Raw genomic sequence first — 24,986 nt, 5'->3', positions numbered from 1 at the left:
ATGCCATGTATAGGTATTTCTGTCCAGGTGCTGCTCTCCAAACATTGCTTCCTATTGTGTATATATAGGGCACATAGGGCATGAGAGTCTTCCTGCATTCTTTGAAATAATTTCTTTTGTAATCTGCCAAGTGCAGTTGGTTGGCAGTTTTAAAAAATCTCAGGTGTGTAAAGTATGTGGGCTTTTGGTTATAAACACCAAATAATTTTGCTGTAAATGGCTGTAAAACAGTTTTGGATGAGAGCCATTTTCTCTGGCAGTGAAGGTATAACTAGTAGATGTTAGTGTTTTTTCCAGAATTTAGGTGGTCTCTGGTTAAAAGATTTAAACAATGAAAATGAACCTATGGGTATTGTTAGGTAAATTGTACAGATGTACAATTTTTATCTTTGTCTTCCAGTGCAGTGTATAATCAGCAACTGTATTATTTAGCTTGGATGGTATATGATACTGACTTGTAAGAGGACTTGTGTAAGGTTTTGATGGTTTCGAGTTAATATGGTAAATGCAGCTAGCAGATAAATTGATTAAATTTAGGGTTTGAGATTGGAGACTTAATACCTTTGGTATTGTTCCTCAAAGATATTCCGTCTTGCTTAAAACAATACATCGAGTGCTACTCTTGACGACAGAATTGTTGGAAATGAGGTTCCAGTCAGGCTTGGTTTTATAGCGTGTGATCTCTGTTTTTCTTGAGTAGTTTTAGTCTTAATTAATCTTGACATTCCCTGGTAAATGTGCTAAAACAGCAGTTTGTAGGAGTCTTGAGTAGGTGATTGTTTTTCTTTCTCTAAAGCAGTCTGCATTCCTCAAATAGGTTGAGAACAAATTAGTAGGCTACTCCAGACACTTCCGAAGCATGCTTGTTCGATCCCAAATGTCTCTGATACAGTGGTTAAGTTTGCTTTCTTTTTGTTCCTTCTGATTTAGGGGATCCTATCTCCCCTGACTTTGCCTCAGTAAGTGCTACAAGACTGGGCAGTTACAAGCTATAATGTTGACTGTGTTTCTGGCATCGGTAATGGGTTTTAATACCCTTGGGAATCCTTTTGGTTGGTAATCAGGTATCAGATTATGAGGTTTAATAGTTGAAATACAGAAATGAAGATGAGCGGCATCAGGGCAGAGTTTCTGATTACAGAAGGTGTGCCTTCTAGGATGAGTTTTGTGGAAGCTGTACTCCAAAAACAGGGCGGGCAGCTTTTCAGGTCAAGTCTCTTCGTTCAGGAGCTGGTGGGAACTGGGCAAGTGAGGAATTCTCGCCGGATTTGCTGAACAGAAGCTGTTTGTGCAGGCATACTGGTTTAGGTGAAACTTGCTCTGGGGGAGTTTTCCAGGCTGGAATTTTGGTCAGCCTGAGGAGACTGATTCCAGAATAGTTGGTTTGTGCATTCAGAGGTGTGAGTTGCTAGGTTATGTGTAAGATCTTAAGTCTGGGTCTGTGTAAGGTAGGTGCCTCCTGGGTTTGTATTGTTTGGGTTTTTTTTTTCTTTTTTTTTTTTCCTTCCCCTCCCTGTTCTCTCTTCAGTGGAAAACAGGCAAAACCAATGCTGATCCAATGCTCTCTGAAGCACTGAATTTCTTCCTTTCAAAAGCCAGTAAGAGGAGAAGAGCTGTCGGTTAGTAGTAAGTAATGCTGAGAAGTAATAAAGGATTGGCCATAGGCCTTTGGCATGGTTTTGTGCAAAAAACCTTGTTACTTGGAAAAATGCTTACATGTAAATGTAAACATTCCACAGTCCCTTACTGAAGGGATAAAAGAGAGTCTGTACTGACCAGTGCACTACTCTTATTTGCTGTCTAATCCAATGGTGGTCAAAAGAAGACAGTGAAGGGAATTTGTTACATCGGTACTGACTCAGATGTCCTGTATATTACAAAACGAAGAGCTTTTTGGAATCTGCAATGTTTTAAATGTTGTTTGACATGGAAAACAGGAACAGAAGTTCTGTGTATCAGCATGTAAAAGTATGTATCCTCTCTTTGTTGTGTTTTTTTTTTTTTTAATTGGGCTAATACATTTTTTCATTTTATTTATAGTGTATGAGTTTTTAAATGTATATCAGAGAGAACAGGAGGAAAAACAGTCTGTGTGCGTGTGCATGACTATTTTTTTTCATGCTTGAACTTTCAAGCTTAGCTAGCTTTTGCAGCTGGGCTTCTATACTCCTGGCTCTGCAGAAATTTGACCTTGCTCAGGAGATAGCTGTCTTAAGGGCTTTGAATTTGTGTAAATCTCATATGGCATGTTACTTCATATACACAGAGAAAATTTTATCTTTGATCCTGTATGCGTGAATTTATACATGGATGTGAAGTTGCTCAGTGTAAGGCCTCAATTCTTCCTGTGCAAGCTAAACATAATGTACAGTGAGCAGTACCATTGATTTAAATGTCTGCTCGCAGTTAATTAATCTTTGCTGGGTTGGGACTGAATATTAGCAAAATCAGATTGTTTAGGGCTATGTGGAAAATTATTTTTTGCTTCTGTGGAACATTACATTAAAAAAAAAAACCCAAACCACCACCACCAACAAACAAACAAACAAAAAAAAAATCCAAACAAAAAAACCCCAAAAGTCTTCCTGTGTGCATCAGGATAAAACTGTGTCTGTCTAAAACTTTGACTAAAATATTCTCCACCAGATTCTCTGGTTGAGGTAGTGAGACATTTCTGTCTGCAGGTGATTAGAGTGTAGGTGTAGGAGAAAAAAAGGAACTTCCTGAGCTTAATCATGAATAATTAAGAGTCTCTCTTTAGTTTTGACCCAAAATGAGAAAATTTGCATGTAGAATAAGCGGTGTCTGAACTGGTATAGTCCTGTAAAAAGGTTTTATTATGACAAATCAGGACTTGATACAAAACGTGGCTAAGCGGCTTTGCCCATGCAGTCAAAACTCTGTTCCTGTTCTGGCCAGTGCTAATGTACATGCCTTCTTAAAAGGACTCCATGGACTTAAAAGGAGTGTCAATTTAGAAAACCTATTTAATGTTTCACCTTCTGTTTTAAGGGAAACAAAATGTTAAAGTAATTCTGTGAGATTAGACAGAGATAATACTCTCTGTACAGGTGTGTTTACCCTGTGTATTTGACAGTACTTTGAGCACAGCCATGTCTCTCCTGTTTCCCATATATGGATAAGCTCTAAACCATAAAGAAGATAATTAGCTTACTCTTTGTTCTTATTGGGCCTCCTGCCAGTGAAAATGGGAAGGGAAGTATTTTAAACAAGCGGTGTTTTACATTCTCACTTTCCCCATGCAGAGCTTGGATTACTCTCTGCAGTGGGTGCTGAGGCCTTGGAGGAGCAGCCAGGCCGTCCACATGGGGGGCGGTGGGCGCTCGCCCTGTGCGAATTCTGCTCAGCTGGTACAGGTTCTGCTGCTGGAGTGCATTCCAGGGGTGGCTGCTTAATTATAAGAGGTACTTTGTGAGGAAGAAGCTTTCCTCATGGGCACCCACCTGACTGAAGATCTTCCAATCTTTAAACAGAAAGAAGGAAGTCCTCTTTTTTTTTTTTTAAATTAATTTCCTTCTCCCTCCCCCCCGCCCCCTTCTGGCGTGTTGTGTGTGCTGACTTGTCTGTATAATAAACCCTACTTTCCGTTCTAATGACCATGAAAGACTGATCTTCAGTAGCCAGTACTGTTTGATGTATAAAATTGGTTGGATTTGAGGTTGACAGTGATCCTAATGTAATCTTCCTGTATGTGGTTTGATACAGGTGCCAACTTTAAGTGAGGAATATTCACTTAAAAGAATCATGACAGTTTAGAAGTATAGTTTTCAAATGTCTCATTCTTAAGGATTTATCTGCTTTGAAAGATTTAAAACTATCCTAACTTTGTTTAGCAGTTGACAGGCTAGCTTATGAATCACATAGAGCCTAAGGAGGGAAATAAAATGCTGGAGATACTGGAAGTAGAATATATTGAAATAAAGATTGCAATAAAAATAATTTGGAGTCATAATAGTGGAAGAGATAACAGAATTTTGAGCCACCTTCAATCTTGTTTTTGTGTGCTGTGCTCCTAAGAAAACTGATAGTATGTGACCCTTCTGTAGCTGTCTTTTATGAAACACATTTTCTGATTCTGAAGATTCTGAAACTGATGTCAGAAACAGTAGTGAAACTTTAAATATTGTATTATTGTTTTACTTAGGTATCGGTTCATCAAGGTGAACATGTGTGTAGCTCTGCTAAAATAATCTGTCTTTTGGTGCTTAGAGTTTTGGAATAGTGAGTGAGACTTCTACCCACGCATGCCTTCCGCCTCAACCCCTCCATATTTGATTGTATTTAGAGGAGCTTAAAATAATGATTAGAGTACTTACAAAATGAAGATGCAGGGAATAGGGAGCTTGTGTACTTATCAAATACTATCAAAGCTGGTAGTTTGTTGTTAAGCACTTATGTAAGTATAAATATTTATTTAAATAAATATTTTAATAAATAAATATTTTAAATAAATAAATTTATTCAAACCTCCTTTTAGAATACTTAGGGTTAATGTTATGATTTGCATTTATCCAACAAGACTGTGTAAGGTACTTAAGCCATTTGGAACACATTTATTTTTCTGGGCGAGGTGGTTATTTGAGACTTAAACTACAGGTGCTTAAAGGCAAGATGGAGTTGCGAGTCTATCTGGTAACATGTACGGATAAAGCCTTTCTACTAACAGTGACAAAGAAGTAGTATATTCACTTGGAAAAGTTATTAATAACATTTTCTCATAGCATTATTTATGCAAACTTTTTGCTTTTGATTGTTTTCCCCTTTATTAAGTGCTATCAGAGCCTAGATCAAACCAATATTAATCTCAGTTGAATTGCATCTTGTTAAATAGCATAGGTGTTCCAGAATAGAAATGAGATACAAATGTAACTATGTAAGAGTGGGTTCCTTACACTTCATGTATTAAATGCTGTTTTACCTTTAAAGTGGATTCTGAAGTGTTTGTGAGTGAAGTACGTTGTTGTCACTGTTACTTATTGTGGACCGTGTAATAGGTGGACATTGGACCTAGCATCCATGTGATGGACAAAAGTTACCTGCAATGAAAGATGAAATTAAATATAAAAGTATATGGTTAAAAATTCCCTTGTCATTTGCTTGGACAGGTTTCACAGACTGCAAGCAGTACAGGCTGTGTTTCCCAGTGGTGTAAACTACAGGATTTAACAGCTCAGTAGATAGAGCGCTCATTCAGAATGTAAGATAGCCAAGGTAGTTCTCCACTTCTATGCTTTATGTATGAGGACTACCCTGAACACCACCCTTTTAGCTGCTCTGTAGTGCGAAAAGCTTTCTATTCCTTCTTTTAAAGCTGCTCTGCAGAAGATTAATGGAGCCGAAAAAGAAAGTGCTAGAGATGGTATGTTTTCTCATCCCAGTGGAGTAAGCAACTGCCTTGGAGAGGGAAAACGTGGGCCTGATTTCTGGCCCAGTTATTCTTGCATCTGAAACTGTTTCTGCACAGTAGGGTGTCTTAATTAAGAACAAGCGAAAGTTTCCCTTCCACGGTGGCTAAGACCACTACCCAAGTTGCTAGAATTTTTAGTTTGATTTCCCTCAATGCAGGCTCCTTATGTGATGCAGAGGGATGCGATGCTCATCCAGTTCTCACAGTGTCCAGAAAAAGAAGGGGTTGCCACAGTATTTTATTCAGCATGATTCTGTGAGGTAATGATGGACAGTTCTAGAACACGCCTAAGGAGGTAGGTGAAGGCGTAGCCATGACATAGGCATCGATACAGTTCTGCTAACATTTAAGTACTTCTGGGTTTTTTTTATGCAAACATACAGCTAAGCACTACCGAGGAGTTTTTAAGTTAAAAAACAAAACAAAACAAAACCCCTCTGAAATTGTGGTACTTCCTAGATTCAGCAGCTCTGTATATGTGAAGGGGAGAATGGTTTTGATGAACAACATTTTGAGTATAAGGTCCTCATGTCTATGGAGTCTTAAGGAGCCTGACTTTCATAGTATGCTCTGAGTATTTGCAACTCTAGTTGATTCTGGAGGAGCTGCTTATGCTTAGGTACTGAAAAAAAATCTGAACTCGGACAAAAATCAGTTGTTTTATCTCTATTTTAGGTAAGACCGGTTGTAGTTCTGACCTTTGCAGTTTGTCAAAACGTACATTGCTTTGAATTGTGTTTTTGGAAAGTGGGCCATCAGCCTCAGATCTGTTGTGTTGCAAGCTTCGCTGGAGGCACCAGTTTAGCAGACTTAGAATTTGTGTCATGTAAAGCTTAAACTCTGGACAGAAATATTGTTGGCCTAGTTGTTAGTCTGAATTTACTTTCTTTCCAGGTTGCAGTTTCATTACTGGTTTAGGACTAAAGTTGAAGAGTATTTGGGGTTTTGTTGGGGGGGGGGAATTGATTTTGTTTTTTTTTTATTTCCCTCCTCTGTATCTCTAGTATCATCCTTTTTGGTTTTGTGGGGTTTGTGTTTTGTTTGGGTTGGTTTTTCCTGTGTGGTGTTCCCCCCCCGCCCCCGATGCATCTTTTTAACTCATTTAGATCTATATACCACTGATGGATCCTCTGCCCATCATCCAGCTACCTGATACTTCTTTGTTCTGTAAGATGGGTGATTCATTCGCTTACTGCTTTGATAAATGAAGCAATTGGGCTGGAAATACTTTGTAAAATACCTGCTGAATTGTAAATTTTTAAAGAAAGTCAGGAAGCTGGATCATGACTAAATGGGGATATATAGAAGGTATCATGAAAGTTTGGGTATGTCTCCAGAGGATGATGAAACCCAAGGTCTTGTGTTTGGCTTATTCCTTCATTGTCAGCAAATCCCTGAGTTTTAACTGATCTCCTTCAGTCGGTGGCAGTTTGCTCTTGCAGTCAACTACTGGGGTCATACTTGCTTGGTTCTGTTGCCATCTTCTATGTACATGGAGAGGTGGAGGAGATTTCAGACTTAAGTAGGTATTGACTCAAAACCCCAAGTCAACACTCCCTCCTCCCCCATTACTCCACATTATGAAAATTCAAAATTCAGATTTCAGAATTAAATTATTCTAATTTGGCCTGATGGTGCATATTATTCAGCTTATGAATACATCTGAAAAAGTGGAAGTTGAGCTTTCAGTGTCCTGGCTCATGAAATGTTGAATACAGCATTGAATACCTGTGCATTAACATTTAAGTGTCAGATATAGAGAAAGCAAAAATTTCCTTAATGAAGCTGATAATTCTGTGAGCTCTGGAATTTGGAAATTAATTAGTATACTATAAGTAAATGATGGGACCAAATATTTTAAAGCATGATGGAGAGTAGAACTAATGTAAACATTTTTGTCACATATGTGAGGCAAGAAAGAGAAGAGAATTGCTCAGGCAACTTGTCTGGCTTTTCTCAACTTCTGAGTTCTTGAACTTGGTAGATAATTTCATTAAGGTTCAATGTTTCCTATATAAATGGTTCAGATAAAAGGTATAAAATTATTTTTCTCAGCATGCTGTTGTTCAGAAGGAAAACACAAAGGATTTTACTCACCGATAGAAGTTGCCTGTGGTTATTTTAGCAATTGTATTTCAAATTTTCAAGAAAGCAAAATTGCTACTGGAAATTACTGATCACTTTGGGAATAAGGACTCTCAAATTTTGAGTTAATATGATACATAGAAAATCTTTTTAGTTTTTAATATTTTGTGCTTGTGATTTGTTGCCAAAGTGATATTAAAAGTATCACCTAAGCCTTTCTCTTTTTACTTGCTAATCAGAAATTAAAAACAAATCAAGTAATAGATCACTTCTGCTTCTAATGAACCTAGGTGGTATCTTAATGGTTGGTGGTAAACGTTTTTTCTGTTACAATGAAACACTTTTGCGAAACATGTTTGTCTCTGTGAGGAATGGAGTTGTTTCATGCTGGTTTCCTCCTTGGTTTTAGAGACACTTTTGAGCTCCAGCGAAAGCTTTTCCTGTATTTAGAAATCCCCATGTCTTGGATTTTTTTTTTTTAATGTGTAAGGGTATATAAATTTTTGCTATGGCTGCTCCCTCAGCTGAGACGTTACCCATTTGCTTATTTGATAGAACTTCACTGGGCAGCCCTGAAGAGGCTGCAGAGCATACAGAGACAGAGGGAGCCTTGCTTGGTCAAGCTTTTTTTCTATAGGAAGTCTTTGAGAGTTTAACTCTGAACTTCTTAGAAGTGACATGGGAACTCACTTTTTTGAGTAGTAGCCTGTACTTTACATGAGGCACTATACTACACTATTTTATCCAGTAGTTATTATTTCAAGGATTGGAAAGTGCTTGATTGACTAAAAGTAATTATTATTTAAATGTAGCCAACGCCTTTTCATCCCAGGTACTTCGTATTTCACTGAATGTCTATTTCTCTTTCAATGTGTTATACTGAATGGGTGCATATACTTTCATACTATAGGTATGTTATGTTTGTGTAAATGGTGTACATTTGTAGTAAAACAATTGGTTATTGCTTTGGAAAAAGGTCACTGTCTGTAATAAAAAAAACCCAAAACTATGAATGTCACAAAAATGAGATTTCTTTCACGTTGCACACCTGGGGAATGAGGATAATATCAGTTGTCGGTGTTTGTATTCTCTCAGAATTTTCCACTATTAGAAATTACAGGTACCAGCTGATTTAATGTGCATAAAAAATGCAAAGCCATGGAAGTAGGAGTGTGTGTGAGTTGGAAATGTATTAAATCTTTGAGTTGTATGGCAACCTAATGCCTCGATATGAGGCAAGTACTATGCAGTATTGACATTAAAACTTATTGTATAGTCTGGAGGAGAATGGTGGGATCTTTGTGGTGTCCGTGTAGCAAATACATTGTATTTCTCTTTCAGATAATTTAGTGAAGAAAGTCCCAAACCAGAGACAAGTCCCTTCCTCTCTGTGATTCTGAGGAACGTCCTTATTAACTGTGTCTTTCTCCTCAGCATGCTTGGAAATTTCTCTTTATGCGTGAATGCTGTACAGATGCTGTGGCAAAGATCCTTCTGCTTTTATTTCCCTTTAATCAAGGCACTGTACACTCTTTCCCCTCTGACCATAAATGGGTCCACTTAATCTTTCCACTTATGTAGAGGGTTAACTGCATTATCAAGGATTGCTGCATCTTCACTTAAATTAAGAGGATAGAGTGTTATATTCTAATGAAAGAAAGCTTTTATTGTTATTGAAAATGACATGGTAGAAGTGTGTGGGGGTGATAGCTGCAAATAACTCGGAGATCCTACCTGGTCATACAAATTTAAAGGGAAATTCAGCCCCAGTCAGAAACTAACCCAGCTGAGGTTAATCTGAAGCCACCAATGCTGCCATCATCAGTTGTGAGGTCCAAGGCAGAATGGTAGGTATGAGAGCAGTGTGAGACTGCAGTGTGTTGCCATTCATTCAGGCCTTCTAGGGAAGCTGAAAAATAGGAAAAAAACCTCGCTTCAAGCACAGGTCCTCCAATTGTAGAACATGACTGTGCTTGACACAGTGGAAAAGCAGAATCCTCTTTTTCTGTATAGTGAATTTTCAAACCAGTCTATATTTCTTTTAAAAACTTGTTTCGGCTGCTTTTGTTTCAGCTCATGTATGTGTTAGACAAATGTGTGGAATAATGTTCTCTTTTAGAGTTTAACAATATTTACTTTGTTACTAGTGGAATAGATTAAATAACTAAATTTGGATTATTGCTTGAAGAAAAACATGTTCTTCATAAGTTTTTGGCATATTATTACAAAGATTTTTTTTTCCTCTGGATATTTTGAAAGTAATTATACTACCTTGAAATAATTTGTGCAGATTTTTTTTCTTGTTTTCACATATCTTTGATGCTGGGTGAATGCTATTTGTAGGAGCAAAGGCCAATTACGTATGTTTCTGGTTGTCTGTCAGATAAGCATAAATAGAAGTGGGAAGGTGAGCAGTTTACAACTTGCTGGTCAAGATACCAGTTTTACAAATATGTGCTGTAAAGCCGCCTGTTGGCTAAGTAGTGTGGCTAGTGAGGTGTTTAAAATAACTATTAAGTTTAATTTTGATTCCGTTCCCCCCTCCGCCATGAATATGACTTAATAGCTTTCCTGATGTGTTGCTTAGGTCTTTCATTTCTGTTCCTCAGGAGGAGAGTATCTCATGCTGCACCGTAGGGAGAGTGTAATTATCAGTCATGCTTGCTGGGCGCTACAGTGTGTAAATACTGGTTCCTCTCTTTCCATTTTCACATCAGGTGAACTGGACAGGCAGAAGCAAACAGGATAATTATAACAAATTAACACCTTGTAATTTAGGGAGAATGGCAACATTAAAAAAACCAAGTATTTATGCCAGCAAGTAGTATAGTGAAGTATGTGGTGATCCTGTGTAAACCTTCATAGTATTCAGCAGAAATATGGTACGAGGCTTCTCTTTGTTACCTTTCCTGTATTTTTCTCCTTCCCCTCGCAGTGTCTTCCTTTCTTTTCTAGCATTACTTTTCTGAATGCAGACAAGCACGTACACGTGTTAACTGAGTGGTGTATTTCTGTGTTGCCCGTTCGGTACATGCCCAGTGTACTGCGTGGTTGGCAGGTGGCAGAGGTTTGGCCTGAGAAGCTGAACATCTGTTCTGATAGCACCGTAGGAAAGATCATTCATGGTACCTCTTTTATGTCTCCTCATCAAAATATCTGTTGGCAGCAGGCCGTTTTCAGCTGGCGTGTTTTGGAAGTTGCACACAGTGACTGTGTTTCTTGCTTGCCATAGAAATACTAGCCTGAAGTAGCCCAACGTAAACTTTGAAAGCGAAACCAACGTCGATACAAGTCAGTGTGAAGTGGTAATATTCAGCTGTTGCATGTCTGTGAAGTGTTTTCTTTCCTTTTTTAGGAAGGGCTGGAAAACTGATTCTCACAATTATGTTACTAAGTCACTAATATTAAAAGAATGGTCAGATTATTGCTGACCACAAAAATCACTTTGAGAGAATGGTCTGGTTTATTATTTCTGTCTTTCTGGTGTATGCTTTAAATGGATGGACAGTGTTTCTCAAATTACGTTTTGAAACACGTTGGGATTCAGAAACAAGCTGCATTTAGAATTGGGTTTTGGTGCCTGTATCCATGCAATTAGATATGTTATAGTCTTTTCAACATATGTTCCGTGATTTAGGCATTTGTGTGTAGTTCTTCATTAAAAGAAGCACAGACATGCAAATTCCTTGTTTTTACTGAGTGTCTTTCTCATTCTTCCTTTTGTTTTCATTATATTACTTTCAAACACTTCTGTTCTTCTCAAATAACTAGGTGCAGAATCTGTTCCTTGCTAAAGGCATTTTATTATTGTAAACTGTATACTGGTTTCTACAGGTAACTTTAGAAAAACTGTAGAGCAAAACTGCTTTAAAAATTATTCCTGTTTATAGAACATGATGTTGATCTGTATTGCTAAATGAGAAGTTGGTTTGCAGAGCACTGCAGTCTCGCAACTTTTCTCAGGCTCCTAACATAACTGTATTAAGGTTTAAGAGGATTGCGTAAATATCTTAGATAGCATGACAAGAAGGAGGGCTTTATGCATGAGGCGACCGCCATACCTTACAACTGAGGAGAAATGCTTTGGTGCATCCATCTTCTGTCAGGATGGAGAAGTGGGATGGACCCTTACTCGGAAAAGATTTGTCATACATCATCTATGAGGAAATCTAACCTTTGCTTATGAAACTAAACTTAATTTTTGCTGACAGACAGCCTGCTGCAGGGCTGGCTGCTGCAGTCTTATAAAATAGAAAGAAATGAAAACTGAGCCTGACTGAGCATTATTCTCATTCTTCATCTGGTTCTGTACAGCGGTGTGAAAGAGAAAAACAGAGGTTTATTTGCACTCAGTGGACGTGATTTCTGGCAACGAAACAAATGTACATGGACTACATATATCAGGTTTCTTTGACTTCTCCCATTTGACTCAGCAAAAATGTTTCACTTTTTTATTTTTCAGTGTCTTAACATATACTGGTCTGCTGAGTTATTTCTGTTTTCTCGTGTTCTCCTCACTGTTAGTTCATCAAGGTCTTAGAGCCAAGTTGTGGCTTTCTTTTTCCCTGTAGATTTTCAGCATGTGTGAAAAATTTTGTTAGCAGTGTACTTTGTTATCAGATGTCTGCTTAAAAGAAAGTGTTGAAAGGTAGTACTTGTGCCAGTCTTTTAGTAAAGGTATAAAAAGTACAGTCTGCTTTGCTCCCTGTTTGGGTGTTGATTTCCAGTTGGTGAGAGATGTAGCAGGAGTGGATGAAGTGGTTGCTGTTCTGGCTGTCATCCACCCAGCTGCCCCAGAGTTTCCTCCTCCAGCAGCAATCTCATGATGCTGTGTGTGTTCTTGAGCTGATACTAGCTGATATCAACTGGTGCTGATTTCAGTTTAATACACCAGGTTAGTGTGTCTGTGGTAGCTCCAGAGCAGACATGCATCCCAATCAGCCATCCTTGTGTAAGGGAGCTGTAACCTTGGGTGAGGACTGTTAGTTTTAGTAACTGGTTTTGGCTGTTTCAGTGATGAGATTATTGTAGTTACAAGACTGTATATACACAGATGAACTGTGATGCAAAGATGCCATTTAACACTCTTCAGTTACTCCCCAGGGGAAAACTACCAATCAGATAGAAATATTTTGTCCTGCAACCAAATATGGGAAAGAAGAACAGGACTTACTGCAAGCAGCCATGGATTAAGTACTGTTTAAAGAAAGGAAAAAAACCAAACCCAAAACAAGAAGTCAGGGAAATCCAGATGTAAGGGACATCTTTTTTCAACAGTAGGCCAGAGGCGAGCAGTCAGGGTATTCGGACTTCTTCAATGGTTCTGTTCCTGGTTTCACATACAGTTAATTCCACTAATGGTGGTGAAGAAGAATCCCTTTGTGTCAAGTTTCCATTATTATTTTTCCCTACTTTTCTGCTTATTACCAAAGGCATACCTTGCTTATTCTCTCCTAAAGGTTGCTAATAGTGATTAGAATTAGTGCATGGTGCTAGAACATTAGTACCCATGGATTATTTTCCCTTTAAGCTTTGTAAAAGGAGGAAAAAGAAATAGGAGAAATGATGTGACTTACTGTTGGATTTTTTTTTTTTGTTTATTTTAAACTGTAATATGTGTAATACCGATTGAATTGTCTTGGTCTCTCACCAGTACTTTCCTCAGCTGTTCAAATCTTAGAGGGTGGAAGTTTAAACTTGTGGTGAGTAACAACTACTCAGCATCCAGGTCTTTGATTAGTTAGCTTAAAAACAGGAGGCTTTAAGTATTCTTGAATTGTTAAGAGTACAAAGTACTGTCAGATGAGCTTCTCTCTTTGTCTCTTTTTTTTAAAAAAAACCTTGTTCCAGTTGTATATGAAGGTGTGCATCTGAGCTTCTCCCCACTCACTAAAAAAGCAGGTATGCAGAAGAAGATGAGCTTTTATAAAATTAGCAATCTTGTATTGAAACAATGTTCATCCATTAACAAGCAAGCCACTACTAAAAACATCTATCTTGTCAGTTGTTTTCAAGATGCAAGAGTATGCAATGCAATTTAGATTACTTCATTTAAAGACACTTCATATTACAGAGTAATACAATGTAGGAATTCAATTGAAGTTCAGGGAAGGGACAAACCTCACTATCTTCAGTATGCTAATTGCACGTATAGTGAGAAAGCTGAAAGCTGCCATGGAGTGTATATGTTCTATCAGAAACTGATAATGATTGAAATAAGTATTTAATCTCTCTTAATGAGTATTTTGTGTGTAGTTTCTGTGCTTATATAGACTGAAACTACAAGTACGTAGAAGGATATATCTTGAGTCAATATTTTCTGTTACTGTTTTGAAGAAATAATTTCTAATTATTTCTTTACAGATTTCTTTATTAAAGTAAAATTAATAAGGTATGGAGAACAACTTCTTAGTAATTTACATTAATAGATTTAGGAATTCTGGAATAAATTTAGATATTTAGGAATTTCCAAAATACAGCACTTGAAATCTGTGTTATCTTAAGATGCTGTTGTTGAAACACCCTTCCAAGTAATGCATGAGTATATTTCAGTGAGAGTTTGAAGCAGGGGAACAACACCTCGTACTTATGCAGATAATTAAACTGGGCTTCGTTATCTGACTAATGGAAACCTGGTGCTTGTCATGCCCCAGGAATGCAGAAACTTCTCAGTTTCAAGGTATTTTTCGTTATTGTCTTATTATAAATAATTATGTTAAAAATACAATAAATTTGAAGTGTTTGTGCTATGATTCTATGGAAGAAAAACACTCTGTAGTACAACATTTGCAGTTAATTCTAGCTTTTACATTTTCTTTATAAGCTGAACGTTGTTCTGCTCAACAGTAGAAATAGTTAACAAATCCATAGTACTGCACTGAAGTTGGAAATGAAGTTCCTAGATATTTTCAAACACAAATTTTTATTAAAAATTTAGCTAAATTCATTATTTTAGATTTATTAAGACAGCTCACAATTTTTAAAGTCAGAGAATTGTAGAATAATTGAGTTTGAAAAGGACCTCAGCATGTCTCAAGTCAAATCTCCTCTCAGCCCTGAGATCAGACAAGATTTCTTTGGGCCTAACATGCTTGGATCTTAGAAACTTGCAAGGACAGAGACTACACAACTACTCTGGGGAGCGTCTTCTACTGCCCAACTGTCCTCATGGTGAAAAAGCTTTTTGATTTTTGTCAAGTTGGAACTTCTAAATTTCCAAATACATATTTTTCACAACTGTTCCTCAACTTTCTACAGTTTTCAGTTTAGCTCCATGCACAGTTGTGCCAAAAGTTCTGAAGCAAGATCTGCTTACCTTGAAGTTGTAAATGATTTAAGTTTTACTATGATTCAGGATAAGAATAAAGATTGTATATTTCCAATGGATAGCCAGACTTCTCAGCAGTAATGCAGCTGTGGGTTCAAAAAAATCCATTTTTATGCTCCATTGTTTAACTTTGTGGAAATAAATAAGCAGACTGACATTTATTTTAAGAAAGTCTGAGTTATCTGAAGCAGCTTTGATTAATAGTTCCAAGCTATTTTTGTGATGGTAGTTTTATTAAAAATTTTTGAAAGCCAATTCTTCATTCAGCCATGAGTTGTATTTTGCTGTGTGTTTCCACTATGATGGTTTCTGTCCCAACTCTTAAAAGTTAATGCTGTTTTATTTCTGTAGTAGTATATTCTGGCAACATTGTTTATAGTATTTGTCTCTGGAAGTGAGTGTACCTAGCCTAAAAGTGTGAAAAAGATAAGAAATTAATAAAGGCCATATAAACAGAAATAATCTAACTGTTTGTTGGTGTACCTTTGCGCACACTGCATTGAGATATAAACACAAAGGAACCATGGTGTTTGCTGGGTAGTAATCTGTCAGTCTAGGTAACTTCTGTCAGGAGGTCTGTGTTTTGTCAACCTGCATAATTTTAAAGATTCCAAGACGCAGAATTTGTGATGAAAGTTCATAAGTCAGAAATTTATTCTGACTCTTCATTCCGTGTGTTAACATCTCATTCTCTTTCTGGGTCTGATTAATCTCCTGTTTTCAATGTGTGTGTTCCAGGTGTTTCTGTGTACATACCCACCAGGCTTTGGGAGTGGACTGGCATAGTTCAGAGTCTGTTTATGGTCACAAATACCTGCCAGCAGAATTTCTAGAGGTCTCTCTAGTTAGGCTGTCTAAACTCACTGCATAGCAGATGGCACTGGAAGAGCACATCAGTGGGAGACTTCAGTGATGCCATAATTAGTACAAAATACTAGTGAAGCTGTTGCAGTGCTGAGGATTGTGAAGAAGTTGAATAGCTCATTTTAATGTATGCCGGGAAGGGGTGCATGCTGGGCTCTTCTGTTTCAGCTTTTCTGGATGCAATCAGTGGAAAATTCTACACTTGAAGGTGTACGAGCATATCTTATATTGAGGGCTGTTTATCCAGCGCTTTTAAATGCATAAATATGCAGTGCAGGATTACTGGTATTTTTTAAAGTATGTGCAAAGAAAGAACAGTATCTGGATCAATTAGGGTATTTGACTTCAGGATGTATTTGCTTTCTCCTGTCTCAAATAAAATATGTGTAAGAGATGTCATAGAGTGGTCCTCATACAGAAGTCTTGTTTAGAGGCTTGCTTTCATCTGTAGGTGTGTTCGGTTTACTTCAGAGGGTTTTGACTCAGACTATCATTTACTAGGTTTTATCACCTTTTCCTGAATGATTGAGCTGGACTTCTGGATATATGCATGTTGTTTATGTGGCTTATATTTGAACTTCAAACCTTTATTATTTCTCTATACAAAATGTTACAATGATAGTAGTAGTGAGTTGTGCATTTGGACAGTCATGCATTTTGATTGATAAAGATACTGGCTACTAAGGTAGGCTGACAGATGTAAACCACTTTTGCTCAAGGGGACCCAGTAGTCATTCTGAAAGTACAACATTTTTACTTCTCTATATGCTGCCGTAGAGATTTATCTGTTGACATTAGAGTTCGGCTTTTCATTTGTATTAAAAAAAAAAACCAAACCACCAAAACCCCAACCAAACAAAAAAACAAAACAGAAGAAAAAAAACCACAAAACAAAAACACAAAAAAAACCCAAACCACATTTTGATTGAGAAAGACTAGTATGTGATAAAACCCTGTTCTTTCAGTGACTTGGTTAGTCTTTTAATTATGGAGAAGCTGCAGAAACATAGTTCCTTCAGTCAAATTTTAGGTAACTAATTCTTTTGAAGCCCACCAATTTTAAAAAAGAAAATGTGGTCAACCATCGAGTTTAGGGCTCTATACATGTTCTCTCTCCTATATGATAATGCTCTTTTATTTTTTTCCCTAGCTTACTAGGCAGGTTTTATTTTATGCTTGCTTTTATAAGGTTAGGAACTACAAACCATATGATGTACTTCCTACAAGGATGGGGAAGCATGGGGTAAAGTGGAAATAGTATCAGCTTGTGGATGGCAGTCAGAAGCAGCTGGAGACCACTGTGGGTTTCATAAGTGGAGCTAATGTGAGGGTTCTGGTACTACGTACACAAAGGCACAGTTAAATTTATCAAGTGAACAAAGGCTTTGACTTTGTCAATCCAAGATCAGCGTAGAACCTGAAGTTATATTTTTCACGCGTTTTGTAGGTTCATTCATTCACATACATTGAAAAGACTACCGTAAATTGGTAAGATGGTAAAATCCAAATGGTTTAGGGATAGAAGGTCAATAAAACATTTTGAGTCTACTTTAAATTGACATGTAGCACTCCCTTTATCTGTATCCAGCTTTTTCTTAATTACTGTACTTTGCCAGTTATTCTAATACGCTGGATTTCAGGCATATACAACCCACTAAATGTGTTCTACTCATATTTGGTATTCAGTACTTCCATATTTCCCAATTATTCCAAACATATGGAGCTAATATTAAACATCAGTGTTTTAAACCATGAAATTGTATGGTTCTGCATGTATTTGTCATAAGAAAAGGAAAATAAAAGTAGTGTCTTAACCTTTAAAAGTACATAGGCACACCTCAGTATCATCTTCAAATTGTGAAGTGGAATAGGTTTTTTAGGGTGTCAGGACTCCAGGTACAGTAGGAGCCACGTTAAGAGTGGAAAATAAGCAGTGAACTTCTAATAAAATACCGGACCTGTATTTTAAGGTTTTAATGTTTGTTTATAGCAGGAGTTGGTTCTTAGTCTTTTGTTTGTTTAGGAAACAGGTATTTTGGGGACATTTGTTTTTGCTGATGGCAAACAATCAGTTTACAGGCAGAAGAGAAACTTTTTAGTTTCTCCCCATTGAGAGGAAGGAAAGTGCTGTTTAGTTTGGTAATTAAGAAAAGGAAATGGAAAGAGCTGAAGATACTCTAAAGATGGACTTGGGAAATGTCAGAGGTTTTGGCAAAGACAGGACAGGCCTTCAAGGTAGGGTGGTGCAGAATAGTGTAGGGAAATTGAAGATGGGACTAGGGTACAAATCTAACTAAATCAAGATTTAGTGCTTCTGCTTATGAGAACAGTGTTCAAGCCCCCAACAGCAGGGCGGTATTTAAAATTTTTCAAGGTATTTTGAAGTTCAGGATCCTTAGATGCCTTGCATTGTCTTTTAGTTTGCTTTGGATAAGATCCTTTAGCCTTTGTGCAGTTGAGGACCACAAAAGTTGTGCTGGACGAGAGTAATAGCCAATGGACTGTTGCTTGATTATAGTAATCTTGCTTTTATGCAATATTTGAATGGTTATTTAAGAAAATTATATTGCTTGGTTGATAAACTTATTTCAGCGCATTGTACTATTTTTCTCAGATGCTTGTACTGTGATACCATGGGAGAAAAGCGGGAAGTGCATACATAAGGGCTGTTCTGCTTTCCCCTCAGTCCTCCAAACTTGGAAGATTTCTTGAAAGACTCCTAGATTCCTCCAGCTTGCCACGCTTAGTCTGGAGCCAGGCTTACTGCTGCAGTTTGTACTGCTAACATAACATGTTTTTAGAGGTACATGGAAAAATGGCTACTACTAACTGTAGTACCTACTTCCGTGGCAGCAGCAACTTCCTTCCTCTTTTTCCCTTCCTGTTCTTCCCCTGCCTGCAGAGCTGCTTCCTTTGGAAGGTGTAATTGACATTAAAAATTTAAACAAAACCAAAACAAAACCCCCAAACCTCAAACAACAACAGAAAAATATTCTGAAAAGTAAAATTTATGACTTTGGAAGATGCCAGGTGGGAGGAGTTGACTGGGACGTAGGCAGATGTGTCCATATAAGGCTTGGCAGAAGTACTGGAGGAAGAAAAGCACTAATAGTATTAGGCAAGGAGAGCCTGTGATGGGACCCCCTCTATACCTAAAACAGGGTTTGGAAATCACTTTTCTTTCATAGAAGGTCAGGAGGGGGCTTCTATGGTGTGCTCTAAACAGATGTTACTTTACTGTTAATTTCTCTGTATTTTACGACTGGAGCTAGTTTTCCTGTAATTATGTAACTATTTGAATATTGCTCAACTTTTCAGTGTAAAGAAAGTATGACCTTGTAAGACCACGTTTTTAGGACTAATCACAGTTTAACATGTTTGTAGGAATCCTGTTGGATAGAATATCTTCTATAGTTTTATCTTCTGTAGTTATTTTGTGGGGATTTTTTCAGGAGCGTTCTGAAAGAGGGGTGTTTCTGTGCTTGAAAACTTTATATGTGCATTAAATATATATGCCTACAAGTCTGTTTATTTGAAAAATAGCATGCTAAAAGCAGAAAAAAACATTGGGGAAATCTCTAAGGCAGAAGTAGCAGATTCATTTTCTGAGCCTGATTGGTTTCCAAATGAATTCTCTATATTTACTTTTGCTTGATGCCCATTACTTAAGTACTGTAATTTCTGTTTTGTTTGGAGAGGGGGAAACTCTTATGGATAATTTTTAAAATATTTCATTCGTGAAGTTAATTGTTTTTTATTTGTTTCCAGGAAATGGCTCTTGAAGTTAAATGAGGCTGGATAAAACACATAAATGAAGCAGAAGCTGCTCTGCATGTGTTAGGGCTATATCACCACAAGCACTGCTGATCAGCCAGACTTTGTAACTTGTCATAATGAAGAAAATTAGTCTCAAAACAATTCGCAAGTCCTTTAACTTAAATAAAAGTAAAGATGAAAGTGACTTCGTAGTGGTTCAGCAGCCATCATTAAGTGAATTTGGAAAAGATGACTCCTTATTTGGCAGCTGCTATGGTAAAGATTTGGCTAGCTGTGAAGTCAATAGTGAAGATGAAAAAGGAGGCAAAAATAGATCAAAAAGCGAAAGCTTAATGGGTACGTTAAAAAGGAGGCTTTCAGCAAAACAGAAACAGAAAGGCAAAGGCAGTACACCATCTGTAAGCTCTGCAGATGATGACACCTTTTCTTCCTCATCTGCTCCAATAACATTCAAAGATGTGCGAGCTCAAAGACCTCTGAGATCCACTTCCCTCCGTAATCACCATTACAGTCCAACTCCGTGGCCCCTTCGACCTACAAATTCAGAAGAAACTTGCATCAAAATGGAAGTGAAAGTCAAGGCCTTGGTCCATTCCTCTAATCCAAGCCCAGCACTGAATGGCGTTCGAAAGGACTTCCATGACTTGCAGCCAGACAACGTGTTCCAGGAACAAAACAATGCATTAAAAAATACAGAATCTCAGAACGGGGACTTGCATCTCCATATTGATGAACATGTGCCTGTAGTTATTGGATTAATGCCTCAGGACTACATTCAGTATACTGTGCCTTTAGATGAGGGAATGTATCCTTTGGAAGGATCACGTAGTTACTGTCTGGATAGTTCCTCACCCATGGAAGTTTCAACAGTTTCTTCTCAAGTCGGGGGAAATGCTTTCCATGAAGACGAGAGCCAAGGGGATCAGGATGTAGTTGTTGCACCAGATATCTTTGTGGACCAGACGGTGAATGGCTTGTTGATTGGTACCACAGGAGTCATGTTGCAAAGCCCAAGAGTTAATCACAGCGATGTCCCTCCACTCTCACCTTTGCTACCTCCAATGCAGAATAATCAAATCCAAAGGAACTTCAGTGGATTGAATGGCACAGATGCCCACGTGGCTGAAAGTATGCGCTGCCATTTGAATTTTGATCCTAACACTGCCCCTGGAGTTGGAAGAGTTTATGATTCTGTGCAGAACAGTGGTCCTATGGTTGTGACAAGTCTCACAGAAGAACTGAAAAAACTTGCAAAACAAGGATGGTACTGGGGCCCCATTACACGTTGGGAGGCAGAGGGAAAATTAGCTAATGTGCCTGACGGCTCGTTTCTCGTTCGAGATAGTTCTGACGATCGTTACCTTTTAAGTTTGAGTTTTCGTTCCCATGGAAAAACTCTTCATACTAGAATTGAACACTCAAATGGTAGGTTTAGCTTTTACGAACAACCAGATGTGGAGGGACATACATCTATAGTTGACTTAATTGAACATTCAATCAGGGACTCTGAAAACGGAGCTTTCTGCTATTCCAGATCCCGACTGCCTGGATCTGCAACTTACCCGGTGAGACTGACAAATCCAGTATCTCGGTTTATGCAGGTGCGTTCTTTACAATACCTGTGTCGTTTTGTAATACGTCAATACACCAGAATAGACCTGATTCAGAAACTGCCTTTGCCAAACAAAATGAAGGATTATTTACAGGAAAAGCACTACTGAAAGCTTATGGGAATCTTGCATCTTGCACTTTGGGAACAACAACAACAAAAAGAGATTGAATTACCGTTTACAGACTTTCATTATTATCAAAATCTTTTGCTGCCATAAAAATATTTCATTTTTGTGTGTAAAAGTAATGCATTTGGATTTATGTTTGTTTTGGGTTTTTTTGTGTATTTTGGGGGGCTTTTTTGTCTTTTTTTTTTGAAAGAATGATCTCAAGTTTATTTTTAGAAGTGTGAAATAGCTATCTTTCATCAATGTGCAGATTAATCACAATGTGAATGATCAAATTTTCCTTAATTTCCCCCAAGTCCTTTGCTGCTATCCACTGTGATTTTTATGCATTGAAAGCACATTTCATGTGTATTCAACCATAAGTAAAAGTCAAATGAAACTTGTTGAATGGATTTTTTTTTTCCCCTTTAAAATAGCCTGTTTAAAAGAAAAAACGATCGTGGATAAAAAACAGCGGTATTCTAAATCACAGAATTTATGTCTGTGTTAAAAACTATTTCCTAGTATCTTAAATATAAATTTCTGTAGAGATATGCCCTAACGTAGAACTTAGACAGAGCTGTGTGATAAGAACATGGTTATGCAGCATATCTTTGGGAAAAAAACCACCTTTCTCCTAAGCCTTGTATTGTCTCTACACTATTTTGTGTTTGAGAAGGTTGGTTCAGTTTTCTTCTTGTCTCAGTATTTTGTCCTTCTAAAAATGGCCTTTAAAAAAAAGTCTGTGAAAGTTGATGTGTAGTACCTCTAAGGAAATTACGGTATTGGGGCCTTGTCAAATATTACCTTTCAAAATCATGTCATCAGTTAACTACATTAACACCCACCAGGTCCCCACCTCCTGCCCTTTTCCCTCCTACCTCCTCTTGGGGTGGGGATGGGGGGGCATGGAATTCCCTGGTTTTGTAAAGGAAGACTCTAGGAATTGTTATGGGAGCAAAAATTGATAAGCCATTTGAGGGATGGGTTAAAACTTCTGATAGGATGATTTCTACAATATATATTCAAACTACTTGAAATTTTATAAGTGTCTGCATTTTTCTCACTTCAGAAATGCAGTAATACACTAATGTCCTTTGGATTATTTTCCCCTTTTTTTTGGATATCCTTTGGGAAGGAAGAAACAGGACTGATAACATTTTGGATGGAAGATGCTTAAAATGGAGCCCTGTTCTCATAGCCATTAAAATTGCGGGGAAAAGAGGTTTGGATATACACTGACCACAGAAAATTTTTCAGTTTGCTGTCATGAAATATGTTTTGACATATGAAATATTGAATCAGTTAACTAAATGATTATGATATCTGTCAAAGATTCTGGCATTTGAAAAGCTCACAGTTATTCTAACATTCTGTAGGGAAAACAAGACTTTCAGTGGGGAGTAAAGGTTTTACACTATGATATTTTCATCATACAAGGTTAATCCATGGCATTTTCCTGTTTTGTTTCAGTCCCGTCCCCCCTCCTCTCTCCTGGAACCCCTCATGATTCTATCACTTCTGTGAGTTATTTGTTAAGGGGGTCATGGCTGGCTTGGGAGGGGGGCTTGCTTTGCCTGCCTCTGCCCCCTGTTCTGTATTTTAGAATGACATCTTCCCCATCTCTGGTAGGAGTTACTAGTCAGTAAACATCAGCTTAAAAAAGGCTGTTCATCTTTGATAAAGCTTTCATGTTTAGGTCATTTACTTCTCCTTGTTTAATCTAGCCTTTTATCCCCTGAAATGAGTCTTTAGTAATGAATACAGTATTGCTGCAAGGTGGTGCAATAGCACTACATCTTGGGTTGCCTGAATTGATAGACTAAATTTATATTTTTTTAATTTATTTTTTGACCATAATGTTTAACTAAAAAATAAAAAAAAGAAATTCAAAGGTAGACAAAGGCTGCCTTTGCTTTTAAGGGAGGGAGAATAAGGATTTCTTCCTTATTCTGATAAAGTTTTAAACTAAAAAAAAAAAAAATAATCTAGAGCAGTCTATACGCGTAATTTGTTGGCTCTGCCATTCAGATATATGTATGCAAGTGTGAATTCTGTTTTCTTTTTTTCCTCTGCTGACTTCTCCCGCCCTGCCCCCTGAATCAGGATCACTAACTTTATTCAGAAAGGCACAATAACCTATTGTATGGTACAGTGTTCTGATTCTGTCTGTGGGGAGGAAAAAGAAAATAATTTTTGTGGATTTCAGATGCATACTTTTGGAAGAAAATCTGTGGCGTTTTCTTCACTTAAAAATTCTTTCCCCGTACCAACTAGAGGGTCTATGCATTCTACAGAATCTTTGAAAGATTATAGTATATTAAATATTTTTTTGCCATTTAATACCACTATTGAATGCATTAAGCATATGTTTATACTACTCCACATGCATTAATTTAGCAGTCATTGCATTGAACCTTAAATAGGTGAAGCTATAATATCTGGTCTAATTGCTGAATTGAAAAACATGCAAGAGCACACATGCTAAATTTCTTGCCCATGCCTTTATAAATTTCAGTTCCTTCACTTGTATGTGTTAATGCTTTATTTTTAAACTTCGGTTCAGCTGTCCGGTTTTTCAGTTACCTTTCTTGCTGTGTTCTTCATCTGCGAACTTAGTCACGTCAAGTTAACTTTGTCATTCACCCCCAAAGCTTCCACAAAAGGAACACTGTTGTAAAGTGCTTGAGGCCTAGGATGTGAGAACCATATAGCACTTTGTTTCTAAATAAAAGATGGTGGTGATATTTCTACTAAGCTCAAAATACTGCCAATCAGTAGTACGTAGACACAAATACTTACAGGTTTCATTAATCAGAGCCTCGCGGTATTTTTTTTTTGTGCTGAGGTAACTGGCCAGCCAGCAGAAGGAACCCAGAAAAAAGACTTTGAAAACATTAAAGATACTTACAGTTTGTTATAATAAAGGTTAATATTAAAGAAACACAGTAACATTTAATTCTGAGACATTTTAGAAGTACTAAGAGTAACAACAAAAAATGTTGACTTCTGCTTCATGAAAATTAGAGAAACAAAGTGTCTTTGGCAAATGAAAGGAAAATGATTAAGGGTATTTTGGGGACCTTTGGAAGTAGATACACTAGGAATAAAAGCTAACTGACTATGATCCTTGATAGAGTAGAAATATGGCTATTTATTCAGCACAACAGTTTAAGGGTTCAAAAGATATGCTTTTTATGCAATTGTGGAAAAATGTTTTTGAAAATGAAATTTAAACTCCTTTTTGATCATCTCAAATGACTGACATTATTGATAATGTGCATTTTACCAATTAGAGGAGTAAAACAACACCTTGTATTTGGAAATAGAAAAGTAAATTTGCACAATTTCCTTTTTTTTTTTGTAAGCCAATGTTATAAAAAACTGAAAGTGATTTGTATTCTTTGATCTTTTTAAAGGATATAGCACTTATCCTGCTGTTGACATAGTGAATGCCATCTTTTCATCAAAATGTTTTTCTGTCAGAAGGATCAGAAATGCAATTATTAATTAAACTCTCTGTTTTCAGATGAGCTGACTACATTTTTTTAAATCCAGTTTCTTTCTGTGAATATTGACTGCTGGGCTAAGTGAAATCTGTGCGTTCTTTGTTTTGATGCATTTCATCTATGTGAATACTGGAATTATAAAATTAAAACATCATACCAGCAATATATGGGCTATGATTCTGATGAGAAGTATTTCTCTGTTACTGAACTTTCAAATTCTGAGCTAAGCTATGGATAAATTAATGATTGCCAATTTAATTTCTTAAATCTTTTTATGA

At 37.2% G+C, this 24,986-nt stretch overlaps 1 protein-coding gene across 4 annotated transcripts in view; it reads left to right on the top strand.

The window, feature by feature from the left end:
• Nucleotides 1–23,186, top strand: part of SOCS6 (suppressor of cytokine signaling 6) — a 28,051-nt gene extending 4,865 nt beyond the window's left edge. For 2 of the 4 annotated variants that reach the window (XM_075084591.1, XM_075084590.1), the window contains exons 2-3: nt 18,319–18,507; nt 19,473–23,186. In XM_075084591.1, coding sequence (XP_074940692.1) covers nt 19,598–21,202 — 1,605 coding nt within the window. In that variant the 5' untranslated portion in view covers nt 18,319–18,507; nt 19,473–19,597 and the 3' untranslated portion in view covers nt 21,203–23,186. The remainder of the gene's footprint in view (nt 1–18,318; nt 18,508–19,472) is intronic. The other 2 variants (XM_075084589.1, XM_075084588.1) reach the window with 1 other exon arrangement.
• The last annotated feature ends 1,800 nt before the right edge of the window (nt 23,187–24,986 follow it).

This window comes from Phalacrocorax aristotelis, chromosome 2, assembly GCF_949628215.1.
Source record: "Phalacrocorax aristotelis chromosome 2, bGulAri2.1, whole genome shotgun sequence".
Taxonomy (NCBI): domain Eukaryota; kingdom Metazoa; phylum Chordata; class Aves; order Suliformes; family Phalacrocoracidae; genus Phalacrocorax; species Phalacrocorax aristotelis.
The sequence above is the reverse complement of the archived record's forward strand: the minus strand, read 5'-3'. Positions and strand labels throughout refer to the sequence as shown.